We start from the raw sequence: 27,338 nt of genomic DNA, 5'->3' as shown, positions 1-27,338 counted from the left end.
ATCCAAACGTGCAAGCAGGCGCTGACAATACGGCGAGTTCATTTCCACGAAAGCAGCACATAAGTTTTGCTAATCGAACACATGAAATGAAAAAGAAAGAAAAAAGGGAGAACTCGTAGAAGAAACTGAGTTTTATGAAGACGTGTTGAGTTTGAGTAGAATTACGAATGGACATCTTTTGAAAAGGAATGAGGGCCATGGTTTTGTAGCGATGCCTTCCACTCGATGTTATGCCACTCTTATTCTTCACCCTTCACGGCCAATCGATCCCATTAATTGCGCAGGTGGAGCATCGCTCTCAGCACCGACGATGCGTGAACAGCGCGAAAAGTAATAGCATCGGAAAAGACATCGCTACAAAGTCGCGGTCGAGATTGACCAAATAAAGAATAAATAAAGCAATGAACTTATATTGGGTAAGATAGCAGATTGATAATACACTCGTTATAAGAAAAAAAATGAAGAGGAAAGTTTTGTAATAAATTGGGACAGGGGATATGATCAGCTCTGGTCTAACCATGCCTCAGACCGCGAAAAGTTAAGGGCTGGTGGTTTTATTCGTGGATTGGAACGAATGGATTCGAGAGCGCCCATTGAAACATTTAGGCCGGTTGGTTGCAGTGTATTGAATTTCAGATGAGATGTGATTCGCTATTGTTTGCTTCCCTGAGTGAAGGAAAGTGTGAGTGTAGGATATGAAGTTGAAATTGGTTTAATTGTGACTGGCCGCATTAAGTACTGTGCGACTGCTTTCAGATGTTTTTTAGCCATTTTCGTATGATGCCTGTTAAATGGAACATTCACTGGCTGTCCTGTTTCGCCTATACATTCTTTGTGGCAGAAAGAACATTGCAGCAAAAAATATTACGTAAGAGCTCGTGCAAGTACCTGTAGAATTAATTTCATGCACATAATTTCTTCTAATCTGAATTCTTACATAATTTTGAGGATGGTTGCATGTTTCACACGCAGGACAAGGACAACTGGAAACCGTCTCTATCGTCTTTGTTTCTCTGCCATGAAAATACTTATGCAAACATCGAATGCCGGTACTGATCCCATTTCGACGTACTTTGGTCGGTGCTCCTTTGTGGAATTGTGCTGCTACAACGGACCTCTAATCAATTTCGGAGAACCCGCCATGGTGTACCAGTAGTTATGACGATCTGTCGCTAAGCGAAAGTTTTCGTATTCTAAGTTGGATTTAATCTAAATGTCATCGAAATCTAAATAAAAACATACCAGCTTATCTGCAGTGGTCTGCTTACCTTTTGTTCGGCAACACTTCCAGGTTAAGGTAATCAAGTACACCTTGTTGAGCCGTGGCTTAGCACTGACTGAAACGTGTACTAACTTAATTGAACTATGTGCACTTCGAAAACGTTCTTGTTAATGGATCTCACGGGGTAAGCATCAATACAATATAATCCGTTTCGGCGCCTCTAATATTTTCACACAGCGAGTTTCACAGCGTTAGGCCCTCTTAGTTAAAATAGTATTGTAAGGTTCTGAGACTATGTCCGCTCCAAAGTATGCTGATTATATTAGGCAGCGTAGAAAAAAAACTAGACTAGGACAATACATGAATAACACTTTGGCAAACCAGTCAAAATACATAATATAGTTTGCTGCTCTCATCTGGCTATACCATAATCACATGACACAAAGCATTATCTTGAGTGTTTCGCATGTGCGCCTGTTCTAATCGAAGAGTAGCGTGAAGGCCGAGAATTCGCACTCTGTTCGCTAATGGCGCCTACGCCTAAGTACAGGCGTCTGCTTTTTTTGCGTATTGGAATGTCGACGTCATTAGATTGTTTGGTATGCTCGGTAGTGCACGCCCATTTCAGGGCGGAATTTCTATCGCTGTCCTTTCCAAGCTTCTACATTTTCGAACCGGCGAACATTATGCCTACAGAACAGGCACAATGCATTATCAGGAATTTCTGCTCGTTTCCGCTTGCCCCCTGCCCTAACCGCCTGGAGATTGGCACTTGGAAGCCGCTGCTAAAGTACAGGCTGCCTTCCGTTAAATTTGGCACGCGTTTAAGCGAATTGTTAGCCTTCCGCGCTGTATCATTGTCGTAGAGCTAGTCTCTTTCCGAGCTCGTGGATCCGGAACAAAACGGGAGTGGTAGAAAATTAACACATCAGAGCCAATGTCTGCCAGCTGGCGTGCGCGCTTGCTAAACTGTGGTTCAGTTATTTTCCGCTATAAACGCAAGAAAGACATCACACTAACTGAAGCGTGCTCGTGTGCCCTCTGAAAAAAAAAAGTTAACACTTAATTGCACACCTCATTGCTACTGACCCTAAAGAAATGAAAAGCGGGGATTGGAGGGAGGTCATGAGATACGCCTGAGTGTCATTAAATTTAAATGGCTGAGCAGGCAGTTCGGCTGTTCACGGATATCAAAGCAGACATGTTTATTGGAGAGCCTTTGGCTTCACCACTGGTTGTAAAATTCGGAGAAAGAGGATGAATTCCCCGAATTGCGGACCAGCGAATAGTCTAAACGCGTGGCGGTTAAAGCTGAGCCTTTCAAAAACACATGTACGCTGCCGGCACAGATTGTCAAAGTTCGAGAGTGTCCGTTACCGCCGCATTAATTGTCAATAATTAACAAATTTTGCATCATGTTGTCCGGTGGCTTGGGTGGGAGCGTGACATGATTACCAGAAGGGACGCTACGGTATTTTTGCACTGCTGCAAATATCCCTTTGGTACAAAAATTGTGTGTGTATATATATGTGTATATATATATATATAATATGTATGTAACCAAGGGGAGTACGTAATGCACAATAAACAACTAATACCTGGAGGACCCCCGGCAGTGTTTTAAAAATAGGATACCTCCTTTTCCACGTTACCAGCACGAATCTGCACTTCCTGTTCTTAGCACTGCGGTTCAAGACATGGCATGTCACGACCTCAACGGCGGCAGAACTAACGGCTCTGCGTCGTGCACTGGAATTAATTGATTCTGAAAGACCTAGAAAATGGGCTGTTTTTTCTGACTCAAAACCGCCATTACAGTGCACACTGTCATTCTCCGACGCGGATGTCATGAACATCTGACATCGGAGATAGTGAAACCTCACCATCAAGCCCAACAAATAGGTCACGAAGTTGTCTTTCAATGGATACCTGGCAATTGTGGAATCAGTGGCAATGATTCCGCCGAGAACGCCGCTCGCACATAAAATCAAGAAGAGTACAGCGTTCCGATTCCGCTTTCAAGGACAGACGCCGCAAGACAGCTACTACAGTGCTACTCGCCAAACTTAAGACTTACACGACTGCATCGATTAAATCCCTCACTGCAACTCCGACCTCCATTCGGACTTCCTCGACGTGAAGCTGCGCTTTTCTGTAGCCTTTGGTTAGGAGTTGCCTTTACAAAGGCATACTCTACATTAATTGGAGTGACCGACAGTGCAGCATGCGAGGTCTGCGGCACCGAAGAAAATATCGACCACCTGCTCTGCCACTGTCCACGATATGCCCCGGAAAGAGAACTTGCTAATGTTTTCCAAAAACTGGTCAGTCGGCCGCTTTCCGTGCAGGTGCTGCTGGAACACCGCCCCCATCGCTCGTCGGTGCAAAAGTGGTGAAGGCACTTTTGTGCTTCTTGAGGACGACGGGCTTGTGTGAACACCTGTGACTATTAGTGGAATTACTATTAGACCCCACGCGTGAGCGAACTCACCGCTAATTTCCTTCTTTCCTTCCCTCCTCTCTCTCTCCCTGTCATCTTTTGTTTTGCCCTTTCCTATTCCCCCGGTGTAGGGTAGCCAACCGGACGTTATTCTGGTTACCTTCCCTGCCTTCTGCTTTTCTCTTTCCTTCCCTTCGTTCTTAGCGTTATACGAAACTGCAAAACAAAGCAACTCTCCGATGGTATAGCGCTATACGCCTGAAGTGGTAGTGCATAGCTTTCTCCGACAGGTCCCAGTATAAAAGGCGACAACTTTTCTTGTCGTAGTCGCGTATCAATAACAAGCATACACTGGCCGCTTGCACGAATCAGTTTACTTGTGGGTAAGCTGTCTCTCTTGTAAAATGTTTCGAACAAGGGGCAGTAGGTTTGGGCTCGAACACGATTATGGTAAATATTTATGAAAAACTGCTCATCGCGAGCGTCGGTGTCGTAATTCAATGTAGTGCATAGGTAAGCTGTTCCCCCGCTCAGCTTTGTTTATAGTTCACGGGCATTTAAGTATGAGTTTATTGTTGCAATTCAGACGAGTTTCATAGCCTAAAGGCCAGGTGGGAAGAGTTTTCACCAAGGTGCACCAAGGTCCTGCTGTGGCGGCTCTGTTTGTTACTATTTCACAGACTTTAAACAACGTAAGTAGGCAGTATACTAGAGATTGTGTGGTTATATTTCGCACTGCAGAATTTTTTTTAAATGTGAACGTGCAAGTCCGCTACAGTTAAAAAAATTGGTTTTGAACCCCATTACATTTGATGTTGATGCCTGATGGCGATCTCCACTGCGAAAATGATAACGGCTCTCCCATCAAACGTAGTATCAAATTTTAGTTACTGCTATTAGTTTGCGGCTGCTAGCAGTCTTCATTAAGTTCTTCTGCAACCTGTTGGCATACTTACGAGGCTACCACAGTTAATGCATAAGGATTGCTTGGTACACATTAGGACGTGTAAGTTCATCGATTGAGCCTTAAGGTATCGATAAGCTGCAGAAGGACATGTCGGGAACATTGAGCAGCCGTGGCATCTACCGCTGAAGATGTTGATCTGTAAACACTGGAAAAGTTGAAATGCTCAAATTTCCGAATCAACTTCAGCACGAATAATCGAGAAACTTCGAATATATTGAATCGTGTAGGAAATATTTTTTTCACTTACAAAGATAATCGCATATAAAGCTTGTGTGGAGCGTGTTTGGCAAGAAATGAGACTTCAATCAATTACTGGATATACTTAATGCCGTTCGCAACTGCAGATCTGGGCAACTCTGTATCTCGTAAATGAGAAACGTACAACTGCCTTAACTTGTTTGGCGCACCATGACCATTACAGTAAAGAAACAAAGGAAAACCACGTCACCTGATGCACGTGGAATGCTACTAACGTTGAACAATATACCTAAGTGTGACACTACAGCAGGGCACATTGTTTTAAACGGATTCAAATATAAATGGAAATAAATTCGTATTTAGCTAGCCTAAAATCGATGCAGTGTCATTGAATGACTGGAAATTTTCGAGCAGTAGTTATTTATCAAGTGAATTTGCTCAGAAATGGGTGCCTATGCGTAACAACTGCAGCTTTCCTGCCGCATGATCACTGGGAACAGCCCACACTTGCATCGATTTTATTTTTCCTTTGAGACTTCAGTAATGGTTGCCATCCCTTATATTCGAACATAAACGAATATTCCAGTTTCAAATTATCAATTCTCGAATCTAATACGAATCGAATAGCAAGGACTATCCAATTCGTATTCGAAATCTAGAACGTACGCATGATCCTGTTAAAGAAAATTTTAGGACGCTTCAGTTTTGCCTTTAAGAGTGGAACGCGGCAGCATTCAAAGACCCCTGACTGCTTCTCACGCTTCCTGGCAACTGGAGCGTATGTAACCGTAATGTTTACCTAGAAACGCTTGCCGCGAATGCTATGCACCAAGGCGAGCTTTGTGGTGGAACCGCGGCCTCTTGCATGGCCCACGATGCGGCGGAGGCGAGCGTCAGCTGGAGTTAATACAAGGAACCGGGCGCGCCGCTCCGAGGCCCCCAAGCACGGTGTGCCTCCAAGACACCCATCGCGCCGGCGCGCGTCAAATGGTGGACGCCGTGGCCGGTCTGTGAACGCGCGCGGTCGGTTTGTGTGTGTAAAGGGGTTTCTTTGAGTTTTTGTGTTAAAGAATTACGTTTTTTCGCATAGTCAGATTACAATCGGAGATTTATCGTGTCTGTAGGTTGTGTGTAAGTCGTAGTTTACGATTTTTCTACGTATTTTAGCTTGAGAAACACAATTAGTTCAGTCAATGCCTTACATTATATGGAAAGCCTGTGCATACGCGGTTAGAAAATCTTTTTGCCGATGAGATGTCTGACGACGTCGTATTTTCTGCGACACGAGCTCCTTAACGCTGTCGCGTTAATAGGCGACGTGCGAAATGGTTTGTGGAAGGAGCCACCGGACAAGATTTCTCGATAAAGCCCCACCTGTCGCCTATGTTCGCGCAAACTACGGCAGTGCTGCTATCTTTCGGCGTTTAGTAAAACTGTGCTTTCCATTTGCATAGGCTCCGAAACGTATAATATTGTTTCACCAGTAAGTTTCTTTTTAATCTCTGGGGCTGCGTTATTTTCTGTCAGATACAAAAGGTGGCGCATGCTTCTTTACCCACCAGGGAATCTGCGAGTCTATGCAGGTTTCTTGTTTTGTCCCGTTCACCGCGCGCTAAAACACGCACTTCTGGTGCTACTGCTTGTCACATCAAGCAATTTGTCAGGTCCAGCCTTCTCCAATTCCTATATTTATTTGTGGTGTGGATTAGCTTGCCGGTTTTAAATTCTTTTTTGCGACGCACGAGTCTTGCGCGTTTGTGATTTATCTGTGTTTGTTTGCTTTGTGCGGATTATTATGGCTACTTGTGAAGTAGTAGTAGCAGAATTTATTTATAGAAATATAATGAGGTCAGCACCAGCTTGCACGCTCTAACCTGCTACTCTGCACTGTAGAAAGAGAAAATGTGAAAGGGGAAGATGTGGAGGATGATGATGACAAAACGATTAGTGGGGTGACGCTGGTTGTCAACACGGTGGCACAATTTAAGTATTCAGTCTAGTCTTGTCTCGGGCAAAAATGGTAGCTTGGGTCTTGCTCTTATCTCGGTGGAGGCTAACGGTGCCGATGTCTGTCATATACAGGTAGAAGAGAATGAAGCTCGTCGCTCGTGTCTATATGTTAAGCATACGAAAAGCATACTGCTACATACTGCTACATAATGCATTCGCTATCACGGCTGCTGTCAGGGTCAGTAAGATGCGCATACCGCCGGATGAATGCCACACGGAGCCGTATCTTGCGCACCAAACATGCGCCACAGCATTTGACTTTTGGTGACATATATATATATATATATATATATATATATATATATATATATATATATATATATTTGAGGAGACTGTTGGTGCGTCCACCTGTAGATCCAGATGCTACTTTCAGTTTTTAATCGTAGTATTAAACAAGAAATTGTTTCCACATTCAAAACATAGAACTTGATAATAAGAACATACTTGAAAGTTATCATGTCTTTTAGCTGTTGTCGGGTGTCAGTAGGATATAACGTAAACAAGCAGGAAGTTCGTATCTGATCTCGAAGAATCAATGGGCACTCGGGTGCAATCACGCAAGACTGCTCGGGTGCACGCAAGGTAATTGCCTTCCAGACAGCGATGCCAAGGAAGCCACTCAAGTTTATTTTGTGGACGCTTTGCTGCGCGATGCTCGTAAGCCCTGCAGTGTGGAGGGCCAAAATGCGTTACGTGCTTTATGCTTGTGATTATTTGGAAAGTTGTCTTTTAAGGTCGCCGTGGCACTGTCCACTCTGGAAACGGTTGGCCGCCAACGAATCTAAATGCCTCCCAAATAGCAACCAGTTCGGCAGCAGTTGATGTGGAGCTGTAGTCCAGTTTGGACAGCCATATTGTTCCAAGTGGTGACATGTCAAAAGTTGCGCGACAGCAGTTATTGTTAATGAGCCATCAGTATAGATGTAGTTACGTGGCATTAAGTGAGCTGCCAAAATCTGAGGGGTCGAACATGTTATTTCTTCTTCATTGCGGGTATTTTGAGCTGAGAACATAGCCTTGGCAGGACACATGGGGCCATTCCACGGGCAACACAGCAGAGACGTATCTTGTAGGTATCCGGCTCTCGGGAATAGTAATACAGCTACTGAGCTGCAGTCAGCGTTGTCGTTAGGATGCAACGACAAGAGATCGTGGGTGTACCGAAAGCAGCCGCAGGTATGATTCGGAGACGAAGAGCGTCCCATGATGCTTAACGTTCATTGAAACAAGGACGGGCTTCGAGAATCACGCCACTGGTTCCCGTACACTTGAATGTACGTACACTTGAAAAAAATTCCGTAGTGATACGGTGAAACCTGCTGATAAAATTTACCCACTCGCCCGTTCACATAGAAAAAAGTTCTAGGATACTGGTTTAGACGGGTTTCAGCACTCAATGCCTTAAGGGCTCTGCTCAAGTTCTTAAGGGCTTCTCAATTGTGCGACAGATTTTGAAATTTGTAGCGCGTAGCATGGCTTACTATTATATTTTACGGACTTTATTTTTTGTTTGTTTCTTTTTTCACATTTATTGCCTCTACACCATTTCCCAGCGCAGAGTAGCCGCAGCCAGTACTTACGCTGACTAACGTCCCTGTCTTTCCTTTCCTTTTTTCTCTTTATCTCACTCCCCCTTGGTTACAGTGAAACCTGCTGATAAAATGTACCCTCCCTTATATTTGTAACTGGAGAATGGAAGAGACGGGAGAACGGTCAATCCGTAATATGCTATATCACGTATAGGACTTGTTGCGAGCGATACCTGATTGATTGTTAATTTACAAAACGAACCAACAAAACCAAACAATCATGGATAAACGTGGCAACACTGTTTCGAGAATTCGTTAATGCGTGAAATGTTGCAATGCGGTTCAAACAGATCGCAGCTAGTGCGGATGTTTACACGACGTAGAACGTATGACAAGCGACAAGGCACCCAGCAGTTCACGGCTCACGCTAAGCAGGCATGAACTGTACCATGATACATAGCCAGGCTCTGAGTGACATTGACCGGCCCGGTGAGCAACTGTACTTGTTTTATTTTATTTTTGATAAGTTAGGACTGATTGATTTGCACATATAATATCTGACTCCCTACTGATTTTGATGGTGAAGCTGTACAGGACAGTTATCTTTGTGCTGTGTCCGTCAAAGAACATATTTTTTTTTTAATGTGCAGCACGTGTGCTTTAAGATTCTACAATGTACCGATATGCTGTATAGCGTAGGTATCCATTGAAGAATGCCGTGGCAACGATTGTCTTGCCTGGAATGCGACGACTGCGAAGTCCACAATACTGCTATGTGCCCTGTATTACGTTGACCACATGCACCACCGCCCCTCTTTTCCGTTTATGTATTTATTGATGCAAAAATATCAAGTATGACCTCCATGCAAGCGATATTGGGCGCGATGGCGACAAGCCACGCGATAAAGATGGCTGTCACGTTCCCTCGTCGCCTATGGGGCAGACACCACGCGAGCGACGACTTTGAGCGACGTCTTCCAGGTGTCGCCGGTATGAGAGCAGTAAATACGCACCGAAGCTGGTGTGACGCGCGGTTTGTTAATTTACGTTGATGTGTTTTATTGTAAAGAGCAGCATCAAATATGTATGAAGGTCTCACAATAGGTTATTATCCTTGCCCGTATCATAACTTCAGTTGTTTGCTCATTCCGTGCAAGAATCGGTAGTACTTGACTAGATTTCTATAGTTCCTTGACTAGAATTCGATTTCCAGAACCGACCGATCGAGCGACAAGAACGAGTGATCTGTTGGCGCGACGGCCAGTTTAGTCGTTCAAAGCCGTCGCACGTCGCCGCAGCGCACAAAATGGCTCGCTTGGAATTCCGGCTTAAAAGTTGGAGGACGCTTAAGCTTCGCCTTTAAGAGTGAAATGAGATCCCTGACTGCCTCTCACGCTCCCCGCCAACTGTAGCTTCGGTAGCCGTAATGTTCACCAGGAGACACTGGCGGCGAACGCTATGCATAACGGCGCGCTTTCCGGTAGAAATGCGCACTCTTGCGTGGGCCGCGATGCGGCGGAAACGAGCGCCATTTGGAGGTGTTGCAAGAAACCGGGCGTGTCGCTCTGTGGCCTCCGAGATTTGCGTGTGCCGGAGCGCTGAAATCTCGGTCTATGAGTGGTAGAAACGCTGGATAATTAAGGGGTTTGTGTTTGAGCTTCCGCGTAATAGAATTGTTTTCTCGAATATTAATATTACAACCCTACGCAATCATGTCTGTAGGTTGTGTGTAAGTCGTGTTTTACAAATTTTCTGACATATTTTACTTAGATAAATTGAATGACTTCACTGACTTCTTTGCGCTAAATGGAGGGTCTGCGTGGTTGGGTTGGCATGGTTCGCAATTATTAGTGCGGCCTTTTGCAGGGGCCACGATGCGGTGGAGGCGAGCGCCATCTGGCAGTCTTTCAACGAGGCGGGCGCGCTGCTCGGTGGACTCTGAGACATTACGCGCCGGCGTGCGCAAATCTCGGACGCCGTCTCCGGTCTGTCCATTTGGAAACGCTGGAAAAGAAGTTTGTTTCAGTTTTCGCGTAACAAATTAATTTTTTCTCGTATATTCAAATTACCGTCCGAGAGCTATCATGTCAGTAGGTTGTGTGTAAGTTGCAGTTTGCGATTTTCCACGTATTTTAGCTTGAGATATTCAATTAGTTTAGTGAATTTTTTGCGTCACATGAACGGCCTAGGTATGTGTGGATCAAAAATTATTTTTGCCAATTGCACACTGGACGCCGGACGCCGATGCCGACGCCGGATATTCTGCGACACGGGCTCGTTAACGCTATCGTGTTAAAATGCGTATGCATTGGCGAATGCAACGCCCGGGATTAAGCTTTGTAATTACATAGATACTCCTGATTATACAACGTTAGCTAAAGTTTCATGAATAAGTTCGCTATCAGTGAAGGCTACGACACCTGAGGAAACGTGGTGGTTCGATTCCTACGAAGTATATGGGGTAAAAAACTGAAAGAAAGTACTTTATGTAACATCAATCCAATTTCTGCCTTGCTACATGACTGAAGATGTTTTTAACGTGCTAATGCCTCAGTGCTAGGTCATCGTGGAGTGTGATACGACGTAGAATTTTATGAAACAGCATAAGAAGGGCAACACTGCGACAGGTATTTGCGACGTTTGGGCGCTCGTCCCTTCGTTCAAGCACTGACAAGGTGTCGCCTGAACGACCGTTTATATTAAGTTTGATTGGGCTTGAGGTCATCATCAGCATGTTTTTATGTCAACTGCAGCACGTGATATCCAATTGCCCCTGTTCTGCGCCTACGATTCCAACTTGCGCTTGCAAATTTCCCAATTTCATCCCCCCACTTCGTTTTCCGCGCTCCTCGACTGCGCTTCCCTTCTCTTGGCACAAATTCTGTAATTCTACCGGTCCACCGGTTACCCACACAACGCATTACATGGCCTGCCTGTCACTTAATGTCAATTAGAATATTGGCTAACCCCCTTTGCTCTCCAATCCACATCGCTCTCTTCCTGTCTCTTAACGTTACGCCTAACATTTTTCGTTCCATCGCTCTTCGCGCTTTACTTTGGGCCTTAACCCCTGTATTCAGAACTGCATCTTAACTTGAACCCCACGCTTGACTTGATTTAAATTACGCCTGTTGGGAACGCACCAAAGGAAACGCAATGAACGTCTTGGGAGCGTTCAGACCAGGCGTCACTTATATCAGGTCAAGCTTGACCTTCAGATTAAGATGCATTTCTGCATACAGGGGTAAGAGTCTTTTACCATATATATAATAACCTTCAAATTTTCTTCTCGTGTACGAGTAAGCATGAAAACATCTCCGTCACCGGAAAGCTACCCCATTGTGTTCAATATTTTACACCGTAAACGCGGATTCGGCCGGCTTCACTACTGGCTTTTTCCATGCACTTATTGGTAAGCTCTCGCTCGCGGGCCTGTTATCAGTCGTCTGCGGCACTAAACTGAAGAGCCGAAGTAGAGTTTCCTACAGCGAATTTTGGCTGGAGGCACATCATGACTACTCGCGCCTCTCTTTGCGTAGCGTGGCAACAAGCAGAAAGTAGTAAGTCGAAGAACCATGCGATGGCAGCACCTACGCCAGCTCGGTGAGTCTGGCGCTCCAGTCTTTGGGTGTCCGGCTGGTTGCGATCTGTGTGCGGCTGGATACGCTCGCAGCAGAAAGTGGCACGTATATTATTGTGACCTGGCTGGAAGTAATGTAATGGTTAAAGGTAACGCATCCAGACTTGCAGAAGCGTACGCATCGACATATGGGTGTGTCCGCAACAAGGCTCCGCACACGCCCACATTTGCCGGTAAACGCCTCGAGGTTAAAGACATGGTTTTTTTCTTCATGAGCTTCGTGCACCTTACTAGTGGTCAGGTGAAAGCCAGTGCTTTAATTACATACTTTATAGAATGCGTGCCAAGGAAGTGAACTGCAGTCGAGGGCGACAAGAAATGAAGTAATGTGACGAGGGAATTTGCAATAATAAGATGGAGTATAGACTTAACGCGTGCAACTGAAGATCGCTGGGAGAGACCTCTATTTTCTTCGTGCAGTAGGCCGAAATTGCTGGGGAAAGAACATTCGCAAGCAGCGTACCGAATGCTTTCATGTCCGACGTAGTTTTGAGTTTTGCAGCATACATGTTTTCTTGGCGGATAAAAATCACCCACTAAAATGTAATTTTCAATGCCGGACAATCGCGCTGTTTTCGCTCATGCCTTTTGTTACAGATGTATGAAAAGGGCATTCAGAGAAAGGTCAAGAAACGCGACTCGTTTTTATTGTTCTTTGTTGTCAGCAAATTTCGCAAGAAGTACCGCTGACTCACCCCACTGTACCCCTTTTAGTCGTGTCGAACGGTTTCATGAGGGACATAATTCGCATTGGTTCCAGAAAACGTGCCGTCCTTCTCCGGCGAAGACATCTTGTTGAAGAATCTAAATTTTTAAGCAAAAAAAAAAATAATTATGGGGTTTTACGTGCCAAACCCACTTTCTGATTATGAGGCACGCCGTAGTGGAGGACTCCGGAAATTTTGACCACCTGGGGTTCTTTAACGTGCACCTAAATCTAAGTACACGGGTGTTTTCGCATTTCGCCCCCATCGAAATGCGGCCGCCGTGGCCAGGATTCGATCCCGCGACCTCGTGCTCAGCAGCCCAAAAATTTTTAAGCAGTGCGTCTCTGTATGCGCTAGCGTGAGATAACAAGGCACACACACCGACTAACTATATTAACACACAACATCCCTATATCCAAACAAGTGTGTCTCAGATTTTTTTTTTTTTTTGCGGCGTGTTTTATTTACTTACTTTGAGGTACAAACGACGTGAAGAAAACCAGCCTACAGTACTTGCCGATCTCATTACTTCAAATTCGTCAGTGTATTGAGGTCGATCACACTTTATTTGAAAGACTAAAGACTGCTGACATGGGATTCTTAGGATATAACATATCTGTGGAGATGATTCTTTTTTTAATTCCGTCACTCACGGGCTAAAAGCCTCATCACAATTTTTGACGTCGTCTCGGGCATAGTACATGGCAAATGTACAAATCTACCTAGAGAACTAAAATACAGGGTCAAATATTCGCCTTTGCCGCCATTCTGTGTATAAAACTTTGATTGTACTGTAACTCTTTATCGAAAAGAGGACAATTTTTAATGAGCACTAGCATATGCAGGGTGTCCCAGCTAATATGGGCCAAGCTATTGCATATAGAAAACAGAACACGAGCTAAGAACCAGGAGGGAAGCTTGGGCGAGTTGGTGGTAATACATCTTTCGAAAAGTTGTGAGTCAGCGCCAGTGTCGTGTTCTTTTTGACCTATGTCCTTGTCTGTTCAGCGCTGTTAATTATCGAAACACAAGGTACGAAGACAGGACTAATGGCGTTCTGTCAGCAGAACTCTTCCTCAAACTGAAGTTTCTCCTGTTTTGTTCAACTAGCTAATTAGCTAAAAAATAAATTTTTCAGCCCTCCCGCTCTCTCTCTTTTTTTTTGCTCCCCATGAAAACACACACGCACAAACGCACAAATTTTCGCGCACGCCCATGGTCTTAAACCGAGGATACAATAAAAAGAACTCCAATAAACAGCTGACATTGCGACGGCGTAAAAGTGACAAGGCGTCAGCGTAACTGGTCGCTGCCAAGCAGAAATTGCCTAAATTGTTTCAGCTAATCAGCTATTCAAATATCGCAGAAAAAGTACTACAGTTTGCCGAAGTCTTCTGCTGACAGAACACATTTGGTTCCATCCGCGTATCTCGTAGCCGTCCTTTTTTTTTTTAATAGCTGGGCTCATGCTAGCAGGGAGGGCTCCATGCATATAGAAAAAAGTAATTGAGAAATCCACTGTACAATTTAGTTTCACTTTTTCACTGGGCAGTTACACTGTTGATGTCTAGTACTCTTTTTTATATCAGCACTTGATTCACAAGTGCCTCCGTTCTCTAAGTATACACTGTATTTAAGAGCCGAGAGAAACAAAAGAGAGGATATTGAGGAAGCATGCAACTTTATTGGTATAAGCAACTCAAAAATGAAGATTCAGCTAGTAGATAAAGTGGAATTGATGGGTTGATTTCTTTTTCTGTTTCGTGACCGCTTAGTGACAAGAGACAACGAAGAAAATAAAGTGGGTGGAACATTACGTTTCCTTTTTAATTGAAATGCAGACGTAATAGGGACAAACGGAATCAAAATTGACGAAAAACAGAAAACATCCGGCAGGCTGTGGAAGCGCGACCATCATTTTCAGTTTTCGTGCGCGATATATAGCCGACGATTGAGCTACCGCGGCGTCCGTTCTACTCTCCACTTGGTCATTTTTAAGCGTTAACCAACGCCACTCGCTGCCATGTCCGTGGATCGTGACAGCTGAACGTGACGCCTGTAGTTCAAAGAATGTTCCTCATCCAACGCTGTCACCGCCAGTGGTGCTGGCTAACACTTCTACAGCGCTAGATGTAGCACACTACACAAATTACCAAAAAAACAAAAAACGCTGATGGGAGGACGACCGCCGCGGCAGATAAGTGCTGGAGTGTCGCGCACTTAATGCGGTAGATGGGGGACCGGCTTCCGTGGGTGGTGCGTTGTCTTTTCGTGCACTTTCCCGTTCCTCTCATTTATTATTCCTGCATTTTAAGAAAATTAGAACAGCCAGTTGACCGATTGGTGGTGATTGTTGTTGTTGTTGCTGTTGTTGTTGTTGTTGTTTTCTTTACTATCTGCTGAAATTGTGTGGTTGCAACTAGCAAAAAAATATTGGACTAGAGATGAGTATTCTTTGGAGTAAATGATTTATTGCCCTTTCCCACTCAGCTCATTCACTTGTGAAGTTTATGTATCCAGAAACTGAGAAAACACGTTTAAAGAAAAACAAAACGGCAGTTTCTTTTTATCCTTCTTGAATTATGCTGTCCAACGTGCTACATCTTTATTTACTTTCGAAAGTTTACCGCTGGGATCCTGCACTAATATCACACTTGATTTCAGCTTGTTTACTTCCATGGGCTGCAGATTGAAAAGTCAATGAAAGCGCGCTACCACTGCTGTGATATAGTAGACGCTTTGTGAAGCGCATATGACCATGAATGTATGTTTTTCTGTTGGCTGTGAATATGAGTTTTCTATTGGCCCGAATGTCTCTTCTAGACTACGCCAGCGTGTAACTTTCGCGTAGAAAAGACAAGTTACCGTTCAAAACCCAGCGAAACGCACGCGATCATGGTTGCCAAGGTTGGTATAGCATATTAGAGGTTCGATTGCGCAACATTTGGACGATACACACAGAAGAGAACCACACACCACAAGCGCTCTGTTGTGTTTGTGTGTGGTTCTCTTCTGTGTATGTCGTCCAAATATTGCGCAATCGAACCTCTAATATAATCATGGTGCAATAACGGTTGCTGCCGTCTTGAAGCCGCGCCGGAAGTTGCCCTGTAGGAACACGTTCTAGTGTCCGCTGATTGCCGCCCCTGTGGTTTCGGTGGAGTCATCACTTCATCTGTCTATCGCAGGAAGGGTAGATCCAGTCTTAAAAAAAACTTAACAAATAATTTTGCGTTGTATGCGAAGTGCACGTTGTCGAAAACCATTTCGTCCAAAGGCACTATTCGGCATATTTCTCTAAGCATAGTTACAAGTGGCTGTTTCTCTTGGCCTACCTTGAAAGTCAAGAGATGCACGGAAGGGTAACATGGTTTTGCCGGAGCCCAATTACGTAGGCGTGGAGGGCTTGGGACAATAAGCATCCCTCAGCGAGAAGATGTAGCTGTCCCCATTGTAGGTTTATGAACTGTCCTTATTTTCACTTCAATAAAAAGAAATCAAATAGAATAAAAGAATAACAAATTATGGCTCGCAGCCCTCCCGTGAAGCCATCGCACAAGCTTATCAGCCTCTCTCACATCGCTTTCTGTCTGAATACTCTTGACATTTGGCGTTGCAGTCAATGACAAATTTCATTTCCAAGTAGCTCTTCGTGGCTTCAACTTCTTGGAGACAGTACGGTTAGCAATACAGCATTCAAATTGAAGCAACACCAGTCTTCACCACAGTACACCTGCAAGAAGGAATGAGAGAAAAGAAAAATCACAATTATTATCAAAATTTTGCTATCGTTGTATACTTGAGTAAAACAGAAAGCTCCCGCTCACGTGAAAAGGAAGAACCAGAGTGTTTTGCGCATAGTGAAAGCTGGCCCCGTTAAACACATCCTTAGGTTGCTTTTTTTTTGCTATATCATTTCAGAGGCACTTTACACAAATGACCGAGGTGGACAGAAGGTGAGGCTAGAAAAGTATTTTAAGGCGAAAGCCTTTGACGGCTCATGGGCCGAGAAATCTGATGTCTGGTGTTACGCCGTCCGGCGTTATGGCACCAAAATTCATAGGGAGTCGAACCCACGACCTTTGGTGGGAGTCAAATTCCCTTGGAAATGTGGCTGAACCAGCCTTATCTCCAAGTTAGATTCCAGTTGGCATTGCGAAAGTAGAGAGTTTAACCCACGACATTTGGTGTTAAGACGAAGTGAACTGAAGGACACTTAATTAAGATAAAGTTAATTAAAGCACTCCAACCCAAGACTTTTTCTGCAGGTCGAACCCACTTGGATTCCAATCAACATCGTGAAAGTCGAGCCCACGACCCTTGGTGCTAATTAAGGCGAAATTAGTTAAGGTATAATTCATTAGGATAGTTATTAAGGCACTCTAAACCACGACCTTTGATGGGAGTCGAAGCCGTGACCTTTGGCGCTAATTAATCCGAATTTATTTACTACACGGTTAGTTAAGATATAGTTATTAGGACACTCGAACCCACGACCTTTGGTGGGAGACTTGAAATTCTACCATGGCAAGGAAAATCGCGACACCACATGTACCGGCTAGTTCTAAAGATTGAACAAACATCGTCTACAGACCTTTACCAAGGCATGTAGAGAACTGGCAAGTCTAGCACTCATGGCAATGACACGTGGCAACGTACGATCGCTGCCAAAACATCGACAATAGGAAGCGAACATTCTGTGCTTCACAGAAACGAGGATGGAACCAGCAGATCACGAAGAGTTGCCTGAGTATGGCTACGTGTACGGCGCACAACGTCATGACAACACTGCAGCAGGCGTAGCCGTCCACGTCAAAGACACAGTACAAGTGACCGTCGTGAATATCAACGGTGAATTCGACATCGGGTGAATCTGCGCAGTACGATTGTCGACGAGTTTCATCGTCGTCTGCGCATAATTGACACCCAGTTTGTCATAAATAGCAGCAGGGAACTTCTACGTCCGAAACATGCCACCTGACGTGCGCCACCACCAAATGAATGGGGTCGGTGAATTCAACGAGAACGCTCAGACAAATACTGCATTTCTCAAGCGCATGGAAAGCGTTCTTAGGTCGGGACCTTGCCACGCTAAAACAAGCCGCGTTAATGATTCGAGGAACGCCCATCGACTTGGCATTCCACAATGAACATTCCATAAAACATATCAAGCATGTCTTATACTACTTCACTGATCACAACGCCCTTGTAATGTCCGTGGATACAGAACCACCACGGTGCCTACCAACTGAAGGGGTGTGATAAGAAGATTTGTGTCCCTCTGACGATGAAATATCAGGTCTGCGCTACATGCACTATGCGAAAATAAAACTAATTCATGTAGTGATGCTGCGTATCTGTCTTAATGGTCTTCATAGACTTATCGTCTTCGTTCTAACGTCACAATTCACGTAAACAAGTCGCAGTTTCTGGGCCACCGAAAAGAGAACAAGTAAAGAGGAATACTTGTAAAGGGAAAACAAGTAACCGAAATTAACAATACATTCGAATGACAACGACAAAGTAATTTAATGAAAGTCTCATGAACATGCAGGCTTTCGTCTTCATTCTCGTTAGTGTATACTAAAGCGACTATCAATGTTTTAAAAACGTTCCGACACTCGAATACAGGAAGCGCCTAATAGTAAAGGACAGAAAAGAAAGACTACAAACACTGAGTTGTGTCTTTGTATACCCCTGCATGTCTTAGCCATTCCGAGCGAAGTATATTGCAGATACCCCTCCTGTAAAGTTGTCGGGGCATAGAAGCCCAAGAAAGCTTTTGGATATCTTGAAAGAGCTGCTTTGAGGGCAAGCAAACCACAGGTCTAAAAGGTGGGCAAACGGCAATGGCAATATGCTAAATTAGTAAAGTCAATTGAACGGACGATTAAAGCACGCAAGCCTGTACAAGTAGAGGTTAAAAGAAAAATAAAACAAAATAAAAGGCTGGGATTTGAATCAGACGGGCGTCCGATTTGCTACCCCACAAGCCCCACAAGCCCATTGTTGGCTTGGGCAGGCTCGTATTTGTATGTCATTTTCGAAATAAATAAATAATTTATATATATATATATATATATATATATATATATATATATATATATATATATATATATATATATATATATATATATACCCTACATAACAAGGGCATTGAGGGATACTTGTTAACTATTCATACTGGAATGCAGAAAGCGCCAACAGGCACTGATTCTGTCCTGAATATCTAATTTCCCCATATGCTTACAATTTTCGAACATATTGAAAGACGTCAAAATCTTATATGATCTGCTGTTTTGCCATTGAATATAGAATAGAGAGCTATTTCAGGTACATTGTTTGCTGTAGCTTTTTTTTAAGTTAATGAACTTATTGGTTATCCTGTTGTACTCCTGTGTCAGTGCAGGTACGCCTTCGACAGTTCTAAACATAGACGATTTCTTTAAGCGCATGGGCTCTCCTGCATGTGCCGTCTAACGGTGCGCTTGCGCATCGCCCATAAAGTATTTAGATAATTGTTGTGTACCAACGTAAGTACATCCACTAAAACATTTATTTTCTAACAGGCATCATATGAAGGTTGGTGGCAACCCCGACACTACCACTGCGCGATTGCGGTGCCAACGTCAGGGCAGTTTATCACTTTATTTTTGTGCATTTTAGTCATCCAAAAAAGAAGAAAAAAAATCATCGCCTACGTGTTCTTCTGTTTGCCTTCTCTTAGTGGATATTCTCTCTAAGGCACTTCGTCTTGGTAATTGTCGCAAATATCGACGTTGTGTGATTCAGCAAAATTTTCGTTCCATTCATTCCACAGAAGAGGCAGGCAGCAGCTCACTCACACCTGAAATAGGAGAGGCAGAAAAATGCAGGTTCGAGTTTAGTGCTGGTGGATCGCTGCCTACTGCAAGGCAGATTGAAGAGCCGGTTTAGTGATCACTGTAAGGCGTAACTTACAGTGACCGGGGACGCAGGGCTATCTGCTGTCCGTTTCGGCAGTCTCCCTCCGTGCTTCAAGGCTTGCCGTGGCATGTGATAAATCTGTTGAGCACGATGCGTGAACTTCATTAGCTGCGACTGCATTTCAATTTGTGGAAACACCTTACTTTCCCCACAGGGAGTCGGACTAATAAGTCACAGTACAACAGACAATTCAGAACATTTGTCTCGCTGCGCTCTCAAATAACGGCACTGAGTTACTTTGGAGTAACTTTCAAAAAGGTTAAAGCCAGGATGTTTCTCTTAGCAATGAAAACATCATTTTCCGTAATTCACTTTTACTGATAACAATTATTGAGGAAAAAAGGGCCTTCCTTGGGTTGGAAATGTTCCACTCCTTGGGTTCCTTTCTATCCTTACATGAGTAGCATTTGATGCCTCCTGACCGCAAAATATTGAAGGAGGAAGCAAGTTTGTTCTGAAAGCTCCTGTCACCCGTCCTCACGAAAGAAACGTGTTTGTTAAATAAGGAACAAATGTCGCACTTCTGGTTTTGAATCATGGGCATCCTGCAAACACCTTTATTCCGCAAAATAAAAGAAGTTGCTGAAATATTTTTTGGTCGTTGCAGTGATAGTGTTTTAAGATGCGTTCAGTTTTTCCAAATTTTGAGTTGAACGCTATCGCACGTAATGACACAACGACACCTTGCATAGTGGAAGATCACCGCACCCGCCGATGGCGGTGCCGCCCGCTTCCTATCTACGATTTCGTCTCGTACACAGCACTGTTTGGCCCATCTTTTTCCAATCGATGGTTGCACTCGCTTTTTGTTACTGTCATGATGCTATGACATCAAGCTATTGGTAAATGTTGGGCGCTGTCTTTGAGATGCGTTGCTAACGAGGAAGGATTTGCTAGGCATTCACGTTAAAACATGGCTTGGGAAACTTGCCAGCGCATGCGGTAAGCCGCGCACGTTGTCTCATCATAACCGAAGTCATACGAGGCCGAAGTTTGCTTGCAGTTTTTACTTCGTATGGAGGGCATCACAAACTGCGTTTCATGGTCGCCAGCATTACCAATCGAGGAATACCAAAGTTTGCTTGGTGCCACCGTGGCTGGTGCCTGCTGCTAATAGTGTCGATATATAGCATTAAATTAGGTTGACATTTCGTGCGCTTTCGTTTGACTTCTACCTCCTGAACGTTTACATCTAGATGACGTCGCTACCGCATGTGTCTTATTCTTTGGAATTGCGTTTTAAAAGACAAGTTCGCTCCACGCTTTGTAGCGTAGAGTTAGCGTTCCGTTTAATAATAACGCAAACATATTGCGACAGGCTAAGTCAGCAGCTACGTGAAACTATTTTTCGTCCTTAGCACCTGGCTCCGATGGTCACCTGCCAACAACAGGCGCTAGCATGCATAAGTAGACGAGCTTTACATGGGCCAGCAGTAAGGTGAAACGATAATTCAGTGACCATCAGCGAGGTGAAGTGCTAGTCCAGCGGAAAAGTAATGGCTGCCTTACGATAAGGGAGCATCAAGGAACCCCTCTAAAATAAGGGCTCCTGTGTAAGTACGCTTCCAGTATTTAGGTATGGCGGCCTAACCGCAATAAAGGCTTCCTTAGTGAGCTAAGGAACATTTCGGAATATATGAGCCTTAGTATAGTCTAAAAAATTATCTATGCATATCCTATGAATGTTTGGCAGTATCCGATTCCTTACTTACCTTGCCTCGGCGACATGCAGCTTGCCAGCCTTTCAGCAGAGGCAAGAAGATCATCCCGCTCTTCTAGCTGAAAAACAAGAGAAAAAGTAACAAAACATCACGAATTGTATGAACATTATTTCAAAGACAACAAAACAAATCAGAGTTATCAAAATTGCTTTAAGTTACTGAGGTTGCCAAGAACATCAGCATTATCCGAATTTAGCCTAACACCGGAAACAATATTATGCAAAGCGTTTTTACATTCAAGTTATTGCAACATCTTTTTCTTTTTTTTTTTGAAGACATGGAATACATCCATGTTGTTGTGTCGCCACAATCATTTTAGCTCCTATTATAGATGCCTGCATTATTGAACATGGCAGAAGCGGAAGGATGATTATTAGAAATATAACGTAAAATCACGAAACATTAAAGCTTTGTTTGAAGATTTTATGCCTAAGATTAAATCATTAAAGCAGCTTCTTTCCTTGTTACTTTTCTTTCATCTATTTCTTTTTTTTTGCGTCAGCGATGGATATGGCCACGGCCATAGTATGTGTAATTAAAAATATTGTCTAGCGTCCACCTGGTTAAAATTTGTCTTGAATTAAGAAACGAAATGAGCTAAAGCGTACATTTTAGTCATTCCCAAATCGTCGGCGGTGGCTTCCCGTTATCATTGAAAAGCTATGTGTATAATTAGTATATCCTGCCAGTATATACTTATTGGGCCGATACTTGTTGACAAAGCAACGAATGAAGGACGAAAAATTACAGGCACTAGTAGGGCCCTTCTACACTTTATTAAAGGACCCTGGCGTAACCTTCAGAGACAGGAAGTGGGTTTGTCGATTAGAGAGCATGTAGTTGCGGCTCATGTTCCATAGTCGAGAATAAAAGCAAGAAGTGAATTTGCGCAGCTCATGTGATGTGCGGAATGGATTAACAGTAGCCGATAATCTGTTCGATCGAGTCGTAACCGAGAGGCTTCGGAGGGAGGGCAAGCACCGTTATGGGCAGCAGAAAATGGGAGTTGAAGCGCAAACAGGTTAGTTAGTGGGAGTGACGGCGTTTAGTGCTATACTTATAATTAACTCATTTTTACACACAAACATCGGCTCGCTCTCAAGAACAAATGAGTTATTCTAACCCAAGATACTGCATACAGTACGGTCACTGGACGCCAGGAACACGCCCTCACGGCTTTGCAGTTTCATTTTAGTAGCGTCTTAGTTGGTTTGTTAGCTTATTTTTGGACTTAAGCATTCAGATTTATTTTTTATTTCGTCCCATACGCAATGATTTACATGCGTGCGTGCACTTCTTAAAGCGAATACGCTTGTTTGAGTCTTTCGCCCATTTCCGGGTCGGTGGTTGGTAACCGGCGGCCGGGCTTTCAGCGTCGATATAAAACGCGTAGGCTCTCGCGCAACCAAGTAACGGGGTGCGTTAGTCGTCAGAAGTAAATACGAGTGTACTAGATTAAAAAAGAAGGAAGAAAAAAACCTTTGACGCGAACGTAGTTCTTGCAAACGTATGAGTTCTAGATATAACATTTGTAACGGCAAAAGCAATAGTTCCTCCACCAATATTATTAAACGGCGATGTGCTATTCCAGAGGTTGTGAAAATATAAGGTGGGTGACAATGCAAATTGAGACTTCGACTGGCTTCACTGCAATCAACACATGCGTCCGTATCATCGTTCCGTTATAGAATAGCCGGGCGTCACGGCAAGTTCTATGGCGCGTGAGATTTCAGGTGCCCGAAGATTTCGATGCTGTTTCGATGCAAGATTTCGATGAAGAGGGCGCCGGCACCACTCCATGTGTACTAGTTTTGCGACTCTATTCTCTGTGCAGTTACGCACCGAAGCAACAAACACTAGCTCAATGTCATCACTACAACAAATACAGTCGTTCAAGAGCATTGTTCCACGAATAAAGCGAATAGCTTTCTAAGAGCTTTCGGCTACCCGCTTACATTGACACTCATCGCCGATGTTCTCTGCGCAATGTTCTTACGGGTTTGTATAAGCAATACCCTCTGCCTTATGGTGGCGTTATAGTAAATCGTTTCCACTTTGCCTGGAACTTACGTCTATACCGTTTCAGTCAATAAAGAAGTTGTATTAAATGAATGAATGAATGAATGAGTGAATATTTTCGAGCCCTTTTGACATTTACCGAGCACTCACCTTCTGTAGTGTATTGCTTGGCGCGAAAGGCACGGCGTACATGTGCTCCGGCTTCTTCCCGCCGCTCGCTTCCGCTTCCACTTTGTAGTCTTCGTGGATGGTGGCCAGACTGCGCGCCCACGTCTTGCAGCGCGCACCATCGCCATCCGCTGAGACGTTGCACGACATCGCTCGGCAGCGCAGGGGTGACGGCCAGTAGAGCTTCTCTGTGCAAGGTCCCGAGGTCGGCTGTTCGAGTCCTGCCTTTTTCCACACCGTCATGGGCACGGTGTCAATACACTTCGTAGCCGTCCTGGAAGCGCCGTCAACTTCTCCTGGCCGCCACACTGAACAATAGCGAAAAGGGAGTGTACAGATGCCAGAGTGGTATACATGCTCTACCGTGGTGCTAAGTGTATACTAGAGCAAGATAAAGGGTCATCGAAAAGATGTAATTTGTAGCTAGTTCGCTGTAGGGTGCAGGTGCACTAACGGTATGCGAAGAAGCTGCACGTCGGGCTCATATGGCATGCATGTGCGTTTTGTTACAGCCTAAGTACCTGTTACATGTTTCACTCTATAGTTAACATCCTTGTATTTGCTTTGCGTTTACCGCATACCGCATTTGATGCTAGCCACCTGCATTACGCAGGCGGTGGTGATTGTTCTATAGGCGGCGGTAACAATATTTTCTTATTACCTTATCTTTAGATGTATCAAATCCGAACCGGTCTCATAAATATTACGCATTATCTTGAACACCCGTCACTAAGGCCGAAAGCCCAATGTGCTTCATAATTTATGCGTGCATGGGAGCATTTGTGCCCGCGTATCGTGTATGCGTGGTTATGTGTTTGTGCATTTCTCAGCGTTCTGGTAGGCAAGAGGAGCAATGTTTCCGTATTACAACACGCCTCCAGAGTGGTAATATAGCACCTTGCTGTTTGCCGCTGCGCGTGGGGTGTGGTCAGATGCTCTACATATGCTCAACTATGGTGTCCAAACCGCGAACTCTGCGGATAATAAACGGATGAACTGAGTCAAGCCGCAATAACTCTGCTAATTCCCAACGAACGAACTTACGTAGACGGCGCCGCTGAAGCGCTGCAAGTCTCCTCCTTGAGATGGTGCAGCCTACGACCACGGCGACGAGTAGCGTAACCACGAGCAAACATGCGACAGGCACGATAACGTGGATCCTGCGTCGCTGAGATTCGATCACTTGTATCCAGTGCGGCGGGGGGACGGTGCCTGGATGAAAGTACGCCACTGTTCAGTTCAGACACGTCTCAGCCTGAGCCGATATTTACAAATTTTGCACACGAGAGTGATGCGTAAGACTATACTGCAAAGATTCCCGTGCATAATAGAAGTTCGCGTGACCCGGAAACGGCAAATCCTGATAAAGCAAATGTATTGTAAACAAAGGCGGATGGACAGTTATGAACAAAACGTTTGTTAATCGGACACTATATATCGTCGTGGCGCACGACCGCCTTCGAGGTAGGGGAAGTCCAATGAGATTACGTTGTCAAGCTAGCCCATATTTTAGGTAAGGACAAATAATTTTTAAATCCGTGTTCGCGTTACGGCTTTTAAATTTGTGCAACCATGCACCAACAAGACACAATAAGTGTTCGCTATTTATTTTACGCGTTCCAAACAGTTGTTGTTACTTTATGTGACGCAAGTGTCAAGAATGTACGGCAAATGCAAAACATGGTAGTTGAAGACCACTAAGTCTGTGGACCCCGTATTCCCGAAAAATTATAATGCTAGAATAGTTCGTAAGAGCAATTGCCAGCCAAATCCTTTTTACATATCATTATCGGCAAAGAGCACTTACGAATAAAAAGCGTTTTGTGAATACTGGACATGTTTCTTATGATATAGTGGTCTTCAGTAGTTTCTCATGCACACGAAACGCCGATTTAAGAACGCGCGCTCGTATGCTTTGCTGTCAGGTTTCATAAATTCTTCATTGCAAGAAAATTTTGCATACCTCCTGCTAGAGTGAGCGTTGCGAAGACATATTCGGCCTCCGTAGAGCCAGCTTCATTATGCGCTGTGACCAGTAACTGGTACCAAGTTGCCGGCTCCAGATCCTCAATAGTCACGTGGGGGTGGTGCGGCAACCCCAGCTCGGAAACCTGCCTCGTTGCCGCCGGCGTCCAGTCGCCAGGTGACGACTGCCTCTTGTAGAGAACAGTGAAGGACGAGATCGGACAGCCTCCGCTTCTCCACGTGCCCAGCCGAAGGGTCGCCCAGGACACGTTGGCGGCGACAAACTCGCGCATGTCCGGTGCCACGGGAACTGGGAACGTCGCCAGCGTCGAGAGGCGTAAGTCATTGGTGAGCACATATTTCGTGCTTATCAAGGTCAAATTAAATTGACGCCATGATAACTGTGGCACCTTAACGACTGCAGACTGAAGGAAAACACAAAATTTAAGGAGCAGTGACTGGCTTCCCAATATCTCCATTGTCATGGATCTGCGTGCAAGTACATGTATGTATTCTATGTGTGCGAGCAAGTGATACTTGAATGTACGTAAAATACCGATATAAAGAACATCACCAAAGGGCTTCAATCGAAAAAAAGGACAATAATACGAAACTATGAAGTTATGTAGAGTGCGCATTACAGTCTTTCGCATTATGATCTGGCTTTCAGAACTAAAAACCACTATATCTTGGTTTCTTTATGGTAATACGCAGCTCTGAACGAAAAGTGGGTATTGAGAACGAACTTCGCCAGCAGTGTGCTGTGAGTGATAAGTTTGTCTTAGCTAAGAAAGTTCTGTCTAGCAGCATGTAACATGTTCGCAAATTGCCTAACACTCAAGTTCTATTTTTTATCAGATCTTTAAGCTTTGTGTGCAGTAAGTGTTTCTTAGAACAAACTTTACCAGAGCCAGCGTTGCAGGTTACGCCCATCACACCTACCTGACCCATCCGTCTTGGCTAATACTACGTTGCTTCGGGCTCCTCGGCCGGCGCCATTGAAGGCCACCACGTAGAACGCATAACTTCGGCCGCAACCCAAACCACGGAACGCGTGCGTCGACCGCTCTGCGTCTGTCTGTACGGAGGACCAGTCTGAAGACGGCGCTCCCTCAATAGAGGGTGAACGTCGTTCTTGGCCCGGTTCGGCTTTGTTGAAAAGGAGGTAGCCTGCAGAAACAGCATTCAACGCTTTAGATTTTCTTGTGTGATGAATTAATGGTCATGTGGAATCACGCACTGATAGTTTACAAAGGACATGACTGAAATCTTAGGCGTAAAACGTGCTTCAAGGCACCCTACAATCGCTATTGCCGGTACTATTGTTCCTCTCCAGGCCACGGGGCCGCGACGGACAACGAACATGCCACAAAAGCTGCTAGGAGGGTTCATGAAGGTCACATGCAGAAACCAATCTCGCCAAAATCAAATAAATCAACAAAGCTACACATGCTCGAGCGTGATACCATCCTGTTCATTTGGAACGCTCAGCGCACGACTTATCTCCGAGGAGTGACTTACAGCAGCTGCTTGTAGTAAAAATTAGTGTCGCATAGTTTAAGTTCGAAAGTTCAGTTGTTCACAGACATTGAAACTCATAGCAGCGACGATATTTTTACGTACATGAACATCAGAGTTCTTAACGGTTCTCTTTACCTTGTGCTCTCAAAACAGATAGAGTGGCAAGCGTACCAAATTTCGATCGAGGAAAAGTGCAGACACGATCATCCAGAGCCTCTCGAACACATCATCATACAAGATCTGCAGGCTTCTACGCGGATGTTTA

At 44.5% G+C, this 27,338-nt stretch overlaps 1 protein-coding gene and 1 long non-coding RNA gene across 2 annotated transcripts in view; one reads left to right on the top strand and one right to left on the bottom strand.

The window, feature by feature from the left end:
- Positions 1 to 27,338, top strand: part of LOC129386214 (uncharacterized) — a 144,343-nt gene that overhangs the window by 48,954 nt on the left and 68,051 nt on the right. The gene's annotated exons all lie outside the window — the stretch shown is intronic.
- The window catches only part of LOC126536703 (cell adhesion molecule Dscam1-like), a 166,190-nt gene continuing 154,996 nt past the window's right edge, over positions 16,145 to 27,338 (bottom strand). Inside the window, exons 21-28 of the mRNA XM_055073860.2 lie at positions 26,495 to 26,722; positions 25,551 to 25,862; positions 24,632 to 24,799; positions 23,570 to 23,895; positions 21,392 to 21,458; positions 19,674 to 19,757; positions 19,415 to 19,560; positions 16,145 to 16,446 (exon numbers count right to left, since the gene is read on the bottom strand). Coding sequence (XP_054929835.1) covers positions 19,693 to 19,757; positions 21,392 to 21,458; positions 23,570 to 23,895; positions 24,632 to 24,799; positions 25,551 to 25,862; positions 26,495 to 26,722 — 1,166 coding nt within the window. The 3' untranslated portion in view covers positions 16,145 to 16,446; positions 19,415 to 19,560; positions 19,674 to 19,692. The remainder of the gene's footprint in view (positions 16,447 to 19,414; positions 19,561 to 19,673; positions 19,758 to 21,391; positions 21,459 to 23,569; positions 23,896 to 24,631; positions 24,800 to 25,550; positions 25,863 to 26,494; positions 26,723 to 27,338) is intronic.

Source organism: Dermacentor andersoni, chromosome 4 (genome assembly GCF_023375885.2).
Source record: "Dermacentor andersoni chromosome 4, qqDerAnde1_hic_scaffold, whole genome shotgun sequence".
Classification (NCBI taxonomy): Eukaryota; Metazoa; Arthropoda; class Arachnida; order Ixodida; family Ixodidae; genus Dermacentor; species Dermacentor andersoni.
Note: the sequence above shows the minus strand (reverse complement) of the source record. Positions and strands in the feature narration are given on the sequence as shown.